At 40.9% G+C, this 10,106-nt stretch overlaps 1 protein-coding gene across 1 annotated transcript in view; it reads left to right on the forward strand.

Moving 5' to 3' along the window:
* The window catches only part of LOC112950589 (transmembrane protease serine 11E-like), a 31,324-nt gene extending 27,260 nt beyond the window's left edge, over positions 1-4,064 (forward strand). Inside the window, exons 7-10 of the mRNA XM_026043169.1 lie at positions 377-572; positions 1,346-1,605; positions 2,339-2,481; positions 3,903-4,064. Coding sequence (XP_025898954.1) covers positions 377-572; positions 1,346-1,605; positions 2,339-2,481; positions 3,903-4,064 — 761 coding nt within the window. The remainder of the gene's footprint in view (positions 1-376; positions 573-1,345; positions 1,606-2,338; positions 2,482-3,902) is intronic.
* The last annotated feature ends 6,042 nt before the right edge of the window (positions 4,065-10,106 follow it).

Below are 10,106 nucleotides of genomic sequence, written 5' to 3' on the forward strand. Positions count from 1 at the left end.
CTCCGAGACTGCCTTTGCTCATGTTTTATTCCAATGCTGAATCACCTGGGATATTCAGCTGGGCAACCCCTGTATTCGGGAATTGGCCAGGAAGTACAGTCAGGGGTTTTGATTCCTCAGTTAGGCTGTTCAAGCTAAACCTGAAGTGGTTGACCATCATGGCTTACCTCATTTGGGTTTTTATCAGAAAGGGTTGTGCATAAACATCTCTGATTTGGGGTCTGAGCAGATGGGATGTTTTATCATTGATATTTTATTGTTAGGGAACCTGGGTGCTGTGGGATTTTACATATTCCTCCACTTAGTAAACGTGTCTTCCAAGGGGCGCAGGCACAGCGGACAATATAACTAATACACTCTTCCTCCTTTCCGACAGTCTGTGGGTTACGGCAGAACAGATCAGTCAGGTCAACAGGAAAACCGTCGTCCTTGCGAATAGTCGGTGGATTGACGTCCGCAGAGACAGGGGACTGGCCCTGGCAGGCGAGTTTACAGTACAACAACATCCACCGCTGTGGTGCAACGCTCATCAGCAACACATGGCTTGTGTCTGCAGCTCACTGCTTCAGAGAGTAAGTTCCCAGCTTAGAGAGACTCTGCAGCACAACGTGCGTTCAAGATGTGTTGCTTTCCAAATCCGTACCACCTCCCTGACCCTTCCCATCAGAAGAATTCTCTGTTCTAGAGAAGTCAGGGTTGGGTGGACCTATCACTTTTATGTTTCGTGAGTCATAGCCTGACTCCGGAGCAGACCTGACAGTGACACAGGTGAGAATAAATAGTCTTTTTGGCATATGTGGCAAAATAAAAGATAATGTGGCTGAATGGCAGAGGGCTTGTTTCCTGTTCCCCAAAGAGCTTCCAAAAAGCTCTTCCAAAAAGTGCTCTTTTGTGGTACAACGAGGATGCTGGAGCTGCAAGCTGGTACCCAAAGCGATAGTCCCACACTCCCAGCCCTCCATTCCGCTAGGTATTCCCAGTATTTTCTTCTTCCAGATATGAAAACCATGAAACTGCAGGGCACTTTAGATCAAACAGTTTGTTAGGCTATTTAACATGCAGAAAGAAAAAAGGAGATGAGAAGTCTTCTAGCAGGAGAGCACTTGGTTTGATACACCTTGTAGCTGCATGTTGGCTAGATCAGGGAAGGGAGGGAACGCGAGACTGTGGTTGAGGAGAGAAGGGAGCACCACGTTATGGGAAGTGACAAATGCCTTGAGACTCAAGTAAGGAGCAGGGTCAAAGGAATTTTAAGATGAAGGTATCTGACCCATTTTAGACTTAAATATTTGTCTTTACATGTTATTTTACAGCTAAATACTTACAGCACTCTTAACTGTTTCAGCATGAGTCACCCTCACAAGTGGACTGCTACTTTTGGAGCTCTTTTGAAGCCACCAAGCATGAAGCGATCAGTCAAGACCATCATTATTCACGAGAAGTACCGCTACCCAGAACACGATTATGACATTGCGCTTGTGAAGCTCTCCAAACAAGTTGAGTTTACAAGTAACGTACACCGTGTTTGTCTGCCTGAACCATCCCAGACTTTTCCATATAATATTTATGCTGTCATCACAGGCTGGGGAGCACTTACCAATGACGGTGAGTCCCAAGTCTAACACACAACCACGCAGAATAGCTCTAACACTGAATTGATACCACGTGTGTAGCCATACAGTGTATGGCAATGAGGCTAATTCTTGGTATATAAGTAATAATTTGTTTAATCATGAGCAGCAGTCTCTTCCTTTAAAATTATACTGGAAAAAGACAGCGCTACAACACTAAAGCCGAAAATAGTAAGAAGACTGTCCTCTTCTTCCAGCTTTTCTACTTTATAATGTAAATTACTGAGATGGGTAGTCTAAGTGTGAGTATGTTTACGTGGTCCTTCCAGTGCTAGCCAGAGAGCCACAGGCAATTCTTTGGGGTTTCAAGAAAATGTACATGGTGAGATGCAGATAGCAGCTTGCCAAAGCTCCTACGCTTACCAGGCCAAGATGGGTGTAGATTTAGGTTCATGTGGAACCAAGATATCGAGTCATACGTCCAAATCACTATGTAATTTGTGTCCTATGATACGATATAAAACTCTACATAATATGTGGTGTTACACTTCAGGCACTGTGTGCATCTGTAGGACTGTCAATGCCCTCCTAATGGTACAATTCCTAAGTGAGAAGATAAGCATGTACCTTTGCAGTGAGAGGCCAACCTACAGACAGCAACAAGCAACAAGCTGGTCTTCTGTAAGAGAACATTGAATGTTCTTCATGTCTCTTAATTACTGCAAATAAATATATTGATAAATGCCCAAACCCTTCTTTCCCTTCAGGTCCAACTCCTAACGTTCTGCAGGAAGCAACAGTGAAACTTATAGACTCAAACACTTGCAACCGAAAGGAAGTGTATGATGGTGACATAACACCCAGGATGCTGTGTGCTGGATACCTGGAAGGAGGAGTAGATGCTTGTCAGGTAACTAGCTGAAAATTAGAAAGGAAAATCCTTTTAACGCTTGTTCAGGATTTGGTTCATCAGATATTAACTGACATTCTCTTCACCCTTTAAGTAGGCTCTGTTCAAACAGGAATTACAACCTGAAGCAAAATAACACTTGTTACACATCAGTTAGCACATAAAAAAAAAACTTAGAAAGAGTATTAAATTACTAAGTATAGTAATCAAGATTTAAGATTTTGATAGCATGAAATGAAATTCTCAGTTTGTAATTCAAAATAGCTGATACAAGCCCATTTATTTCTCATAATACCTTGTGGGAAATCCATACGCTCTTCCAGTGTGTGTGTGCCTTCAACTCAGCAAATTCTGCAGGGACTGCCATGGTAATTACTTAGAAGCAAAATGTGTATAGAAGTGATTTATGAAGTTGTGAGCTGGCCCAGACTAAACTAATTACTTTGCATCGTACCTTTGTCAGGTTTGAGCCTAACTGGTTCTTGGCCTCCCTTCTTCAAAGCAGCGTGACACTGTCAGAAATAGTAAATGCTGAAATATTAAATGTGAGAGAAAGCTAAATGTCTCAAGTAGCCTGGAACAGGCAATATCCATCTGGGAAGGAAGAAGAAAGTAGCAATTCAGATGCTAGCAAAAAAAGGTACAACCATGCACTGAAATAAAATGCTGCACTGAGCACCTCATAACAGACATCTCTGTTATAAGACAATATTTGGAAACAAACCCATTTCAGCACAAGCAGAACTGCCCGAAATAATGAATAATTATAAGACATTAGGTGTAAATTGAATGGTTGGGATATCTGTGTGATTCAGATTTGCAAATGTTGCAAAGAGACACACCTTTTCCAATAAAAATGATTACCTAACAATTTCAAAAAGGTAATTTCTGATAATAGTCAGAGTTGTAATGAATGTATTCATAAATACACACTGAAACAATCATTTTCAGAATCTCAGTCCCATAGATTCATGTCCAAAGTGAAACACTTCTCAGGACGCATGCAGGAGATCTAACCCCTTGTTCCCGGCCTCCCTGCCAAGAAAAGGTTTCCTGTTGGCTTAGATTGCTGTATATATTTGTGTTTTCCTTTGTTAACTTGTATAAGGAGGCAGAACGGGCAGATACAGAGCAATGCTTCACAAAAGAGAAACTATCTCTCTTTTTTTTTTTTTTTTTTTTTTTAATTGAGAGTAGATATTTTAAAACCATAGGGACAGGGCAGGAGACTCCATGGCAAATAGGAAATGGCCCCTGGCTTCTGATTTCAATTTCAGAAATGGCCTGGATTCTGCACAGATGGCAGCTCTTGAAACACTCCTTGCTTTTGCCTCTTACAGGACACAACTTCTCATCTGTGGAGAGAACCATATTTTACCTTCTGATTAATTACCGTTTTTTTTTTTCTCCTCATTTTGTAGGGGGACTCTGGGGGACCGCTGGTTACTCCAGATTCTAGATTGATGTGGTACCTTGTAGGAATAGTGAGCTGGGGAGACGAATGTGCCAAACCAAATAAACCTGGAGTTTATACACGAGTGACTTACTTCCGTGACTGGATTACCTCAAAAACTGGCATCTGATTCCAAAGTCAAAAATGGATTAAGCTACATAGGCTATGTGTAACTCATGTTTGTCCATAATTCAGAGAAGTTAGATTTTTAATGTATATATGTTCCTATGTAGTTTTGGTGAAAGCAGCCTTTGTCCACAGCAAGTGCTAACTTCACTGTCAAACATCCCAATCCCTTGTGAATTTATACTAAACATCAGATGCCCTGCCTCATCTCCAAGCTTTGAAACAGTCTCATTTATTGGAAGCGATGAACAGATGCCATTGGACACCAAATATGTAAAAGCTAGCAATCTACCTGCTTTGTAAGTACAACCACAATCCAGGAAAAAGAGAAAAAGGAAGATGTTTTTCTTCAGCCATGGCTGAGGTGTGAAGATGCCAAATGGAAGCCAAACCTTCTTCCTCCAGTGAAGCAACTGCTGTCATGATTTTGTTTCTAGCCATGTGAACTCTTGATTATTCTTCTTGTTAGAGGAGATCATCTGTGCAGACTGCAGCAAGACCCTGGGCACGTTCCACGCTATGACTGAGAGCCTTGTCTACCCTGCTCTAGATATCTTGATGGCCAAGAGCCAGCCTGGCTAGGACTGAGGGTAGATCTTGCCTGAGGAAAAGGATGATTGCCATGCTTGCCATAAGTTGGAAGGGAAGAGAGAAAAGTTTGATACACTAGTTATGAAGCACGTTTTTAATAGAACTTGGTGGATTTTATGAAGTTCAAATTACTTGAAGATCCTACTGTGGAAGTGCAACACTATATTGCTACCTCTGTACCAATGCCCTTCTAGACTGATTTTGTTCAGCCTACAATGTGCCTCAGATGCTGAAACACTAGCTCTACCCAAAATTGGTTGTAGTAAGGGTGTATCCTTGCAAATAACCTCACTAGAAAGAAATTTTAACAAAAGAAACCCCCCAAGCCAGCATTTAAATTTGTGCTAAAGGAAAAATAAATATTCCTAATAAATAAACTGGAAACAACCTTTTTCTTCAAATCAAGAAATAACATGCACTTCTGAGGGCAGGCCCGCCGACAGAAACCATTTTGCTTCAAAGAAAGTAAATGGTGATAAACAATCGTGCTTCACAGAGGGACTCATCTCTGCCGTGAACAAATATGATTCCATCTTACGAGGCTGAAGAGTAACTTCATGTTAAAGAACAACCTAGATGAGACCTTCGGGGTGAATGCTGTCCTTAAGCACTTTTCTTCCTACCTCTGTGCATGATGTCCCGTAGGCCTGGAGGGAGGGTCCCCAAAAACCTAGGCCTTCAATATGAGGAACCAAAACATCAATCCCAGGAGCAGCTTCTTCTGCTGTCTTTGGCCACCAGCCTGCTTAGGCACCCAACGTGGGACTTGCAGGAACCCACATGAGACCTAAGCGAAGCTGCAAGCCCCCTCCTACTGAATCTGCTAGAGCTGCAAGCCTCCCTGAAGCACCCTGCCTCCCCTTCTACCCAGAGTTGGGTCCTTCCTCATCCTTTCCACAGTGTAAGATCTGCAGGAATTGGAAACTACACGAATGGGATGTTCAGCATTTTTTTTTTGATCACCTCAAGCCTTGAATTACAAGTCGACCTATGGAAGGAAAAGCCTAAGTTTAAGACTCTGCTGGGGAGAGGGAGCTTGTCTTATTTTCAGGCCTTTCCAGTCTTTTTTTCATAGTGAAAAGTGTTTCTTATCATTTGAATTTCATAAAAACAAGATACCTTGTCTCAGAAAGAAATTCCTGAAGGTTTAGTATTGCTTTCAAAAGAGGGGTATTCTGCTTTTTCCACATCCGTTTTAAAAAAGGAAAAGAACTTGGGACAGTTAGGAGAATAGGTAGATGCAGCAAATCTGTTTAATTTATTGATGAAGTTTTTCATTTCTGCACTTTTAAGTTGCTGCTATTTTCAGCTAAGAATTTACTGTGGGCCAGGTTCAGTTTATGTGTTAGGACACCTAGACACTGTTAGGACACTGTTTTCTTCCAGTGTTCAGGCCCCACGTTATTTGAAGGCACCCTTTGAGAAAGTTACACCTAGGTCTTTGTGCCTCTTACGCTTTCAAGGTTATAATCATGACAAATGCACTTACAAGCAGCTGAAAGTGGACTGCCACGGTTAGCTCACTTTCCCAAACAGCAAGGGCTTTACTTTGCACTTAAAGCCTGTCTTGTGCTTATGAAATAGAGGGGCAGCAACAAGGGGGCCAGGCCCAGATAATGTAATCCCTATAAACTGGTTCCTACCTCACACGGAAAGTGATCTGTAGATATAAAACCCTTTTTAAAATGAGAAAGGCAGCCTGTATTTCAGATTTTCTTGCGAGAGGCCCAACCACCATGAGGCGTGTGGGAGAATGTCTACCTTACTCAGGGAGTCCTGAGCCAGCCAGATGGACTTCACTAACTTTGAGCAAACTGTCTGGCCTGGTTTTGTCTTTACTCCATGTCAGTGTTTTATTTATGATGACTCTTGTTTATTTTCTGCGCTAGAATAAAGCAAAGAGAATACTGTGTGATTAAAGAAAAGTTTTTTAAAACCTTTTATTATTATTCATGTTAGGGTTTAGCAAGGATTTTAATGATATAAAGGTAATATATTTCATAATATTAAATATATTTTAAAACAATTTCTCATTCTTTTTCATCCTTTTTTTTTTTTGCTTAACAATAACCAAGTAACCAAGATAAGATTTTTATTTGATTCTAAGTAGATTAATCTTGTTTCTTTTGCCATAATGCTGTCCTCGAACCACAGTTCTTTCTGTCCATCCCCACCTTATCAATTGGTTGTCTTTCACAGCGGCATGAGCTTTAAAGATGTTTCTACAAAATAGGTCATCTGCTTATCTAAAATGCTCTAAGATGCACTCCAGTAAAGCTAGTGCTATACAAATTTGAGAATGAACCTGACCCTCTGTTCCAGAGTCAACTATCTTGCCCCTGACCTTGCAAAAACCTGTCCTTAATGAAATTCCTGGCACTTGGCTGCTGGGAGTTTGATAAAGCTGACGCAGCCTTTCTCCTGAGATTTCCCAGGCAGATTTACAGCTTCAAGAGAGAAGTTCCAAACTTCTGGTTATTCAAATAAAGTTCTTTGAGGCTTGCCCAATGCTAATTTTCAGCCTGGAGCATAAATATGCTGGTTGCGTAGCTCACATGAAGTTCTCTGGCTGAATTACACCAAGCAGTCAGTGGGGTTTCTTACGTAAGTAAAGCTTATAGAAACTGCAGTTCCAAACCTACTGCTCCTCTTAACAAATTAGAAGAGCTGGGAGCCAAAAGTGATTATTTAACCCCATGAATATTACCTGGCAACTCGCAGCCTGTGTTAGGGATGCACGTGCACGGGAAAGCTGACTTGTGCTCTTGGAACGGTGCTCATGAGCATATCAGAGTGGATTCAGCTTAGATAATCAGTGCCTTTGGTTATCTGGATCAGGATTTTAAGAATATTGTTAACATGGTTTCTAGGAAGATCTGGCTGGCGACACACAAAGCGTCAGGATCCCTTGGCCCACGCTTTTGGGAAGCTAGAGTCCTTTAAGTCAGCAAAGCACTCCTACACTGCACGTCCTGCCAGGAAGGAGAGAAAACCGGAGCAAGCAGCACGCTGCTGCTACAAGAGGTCCTGTACATTGAAACAACACATTTTGGGGCAAAAATTTACATGGAGGTTTTTCAGCTTTTTGCCTATTAGCTAAACGAATGAGAGAAACAAATGCATCCTTCTCCCAAACGCCCACTTTGGAAGCCCCATAATAGGAATGTGAAATCATTTCTTGAAATCATGGGAAAGAAAAGACTCAAAGTGTTAATGGCTGGGATTTTCAGAGAGATCTATCACGGAGATTTTTACAGGGGATTTGCAGCTAACAACTTCAGCTCTTTTTGAAAATATCAGCTTCAATGATGTATTCTCAAACATCATGCCAAATAAATCCACAATGGTGTTGTTCATAAGCTGTAGTCACTGAGGGACTTGGGGCATGAACAGGCTTGAATGCAGAGCTGTTTTTAATACTGCTGAACTCAGGCTGATGCCTGATGCCACTGACTGATTTGACAGCTTCACTTGGTTGTTTTTGCAGCTCTCACAAGTTACAGATCACCTTTTGCATGGCACAAATATGTGCTCGCGATTTTTTAATGCTCGATCTCCTTAAATTTTAGGGTTATATAGTTGTAAAAGAGGAAGCAATGGGGACAAAAAAAAAAAAAAAAAAAAAAATCAAGTGGTTCCAGATGTTTCAGTCTTTGCAGTCTGGAAAAGCAAACCTGTATGTCTCACAATTTGGTAGCATCATCCTAAGGGGCTCTTGAATATACCTGCTCTTGCTCCCTGCATTTGGTGGCCAGTTTCTTTGGCTTCCGAGGTAAACAAAATCTGTCCCCTTCAATTTGGCAACCTGCCTTAGAATGCCCATGTTTACAGTTTCACTGCTGGTCTGCCCGTGTGTAATTGCTGCTAAACTGCTAGGCACGAACTAATTGGCTGTTGCTGTTTCTCCATTTAAGCCAAGGGTTTTTCAGTATTCACTGTTATTATGCAAAATCTGTTTCCTGTGAGATGATTGCATATCCGAGTGACTGGTATCTTAAAAATGCAATAACCAGGATGGAGAGATGGTATGTACCAGATAAGATTGCATTTTACATACCACATTTGATTAATTAAGTTCTTAAAAATAATCTTTGTTCATTTAGTCTCAAGAAGGTTAAAGGCAGGGTCACTTTGGAGAAAGAAAATCAAAGCTAAAGGTAAAATCAAGTAATAATTTTAGCCAAGAGGATGACTTTTGGGCTGCTTTCAAAGTATCCTTTAGGTCCTTTTATAGCAGAGATTCTCTGCTCCCCAGGTGGGTGCACTTGCTCTGCAAAAATCACTGAAATTGCAGAAGTAATATTCTGGTATATTCTGACTTTATGTAGTCTGTGAAAAAGCAACAAGCAAAGCAAGTGTCGGGCTTAATATCAGTTATCAGTGAAGAACTGCATTTTTCTTCCAGAAAAAAAAAATGTATTGCTTTCTCGTTTTATCCCAACACTGAGCCCATTATTTTAGACTTCTAGTGGCCTCTAGCGGTTCTCTGAAATTTCCTTCCACCTTGTCTTTCATTTGAGGCGAGACAAAACTATGTAAGTCAAATGATGGGAGAAAGACATAAGAAAAAAAGGCCAGACCAGGCTTTGCCCTGATGCTGCCACAACACGTCCCCGATTTGAATGAACTCTTAATCTTTATTACTAAGTCAGTACAAAATCTGTGTGTTTTTGTATTGAGGAGAAAATCCTGAAGAAGACTTGGAAGGCTCCTGGAATTCTTTACTCATGTAAGAAATAAATGCCAGAATAATGCCCAAATAATGTACGAGGTGATATAATAACATACGAGGTGATATAACAAAGCAAGCAACAAGGAGGATAAAACTTGGACACTGTTTTTCCAAGAAGTTCCCCAAATCCAACCAAGATAGAGAAATGACTTCTTTTGTCATTTTTTTAACTCATGTACAATAAGATGCCGACAGGGATTTTATTTCAGTTACAAACACATATATTTTTTCAAATAAAAAGGCTACTATTTCACAATGACCTTTTCCAGTCACCATGGCTTGCACAGCGGGAAGCATCTCTCATATTCTCCATGAATTACGTTAACCCCATTGGGACCCGAGCTCCTCTCAAGCCAGGAATGACTCAGCCCAAAACATTCTAGAAGCACGACACTTTTTTTAAGCGTGGTCAGTGATCTCTGCAGGCTTTATTTAATTGCCTCCAGGTAGCACAGACAGACAGCCAAGTTTCCATCCCTGAAGGAGGTCAGGTACAATCTAGAATATGCTCTGATGACTGGAGTGCCTTTTTTTGTTTGTTTGTTTTTGTTTTGTTTTTTGGTTATTTTGCTTGCCAGAATTTATTTATTTATTTATTGAGAAGCCAAGGGAAAGCATTAAATCTGGCTCTGTCCAGAACATTAGGAGTAACGGAAATCAAAGGTGACTCTTGAAAATCGGCTATCCTTAAGCACAACGGTGGATTTTTTTTTTTTTTTTTTT

The sequence above is a fragment of the Nothoprocta perdicaria genome, unplaced genomic scaffold, assembly GCF_003342845.1.
Source record: "Nothoprocta perdicaria isolate Ctin4 unplaced genomic scaffold, notPer1 scaffold_322, whole genome shotgun sequence".
NCBI classification, from domain to species: domain Eukaryota; kingdom Metazoa; phylum Chordata; class Aves; order Tinamiformes; family Tinamidae; genus Nothoprocta; species Nothoprocta perdicaria.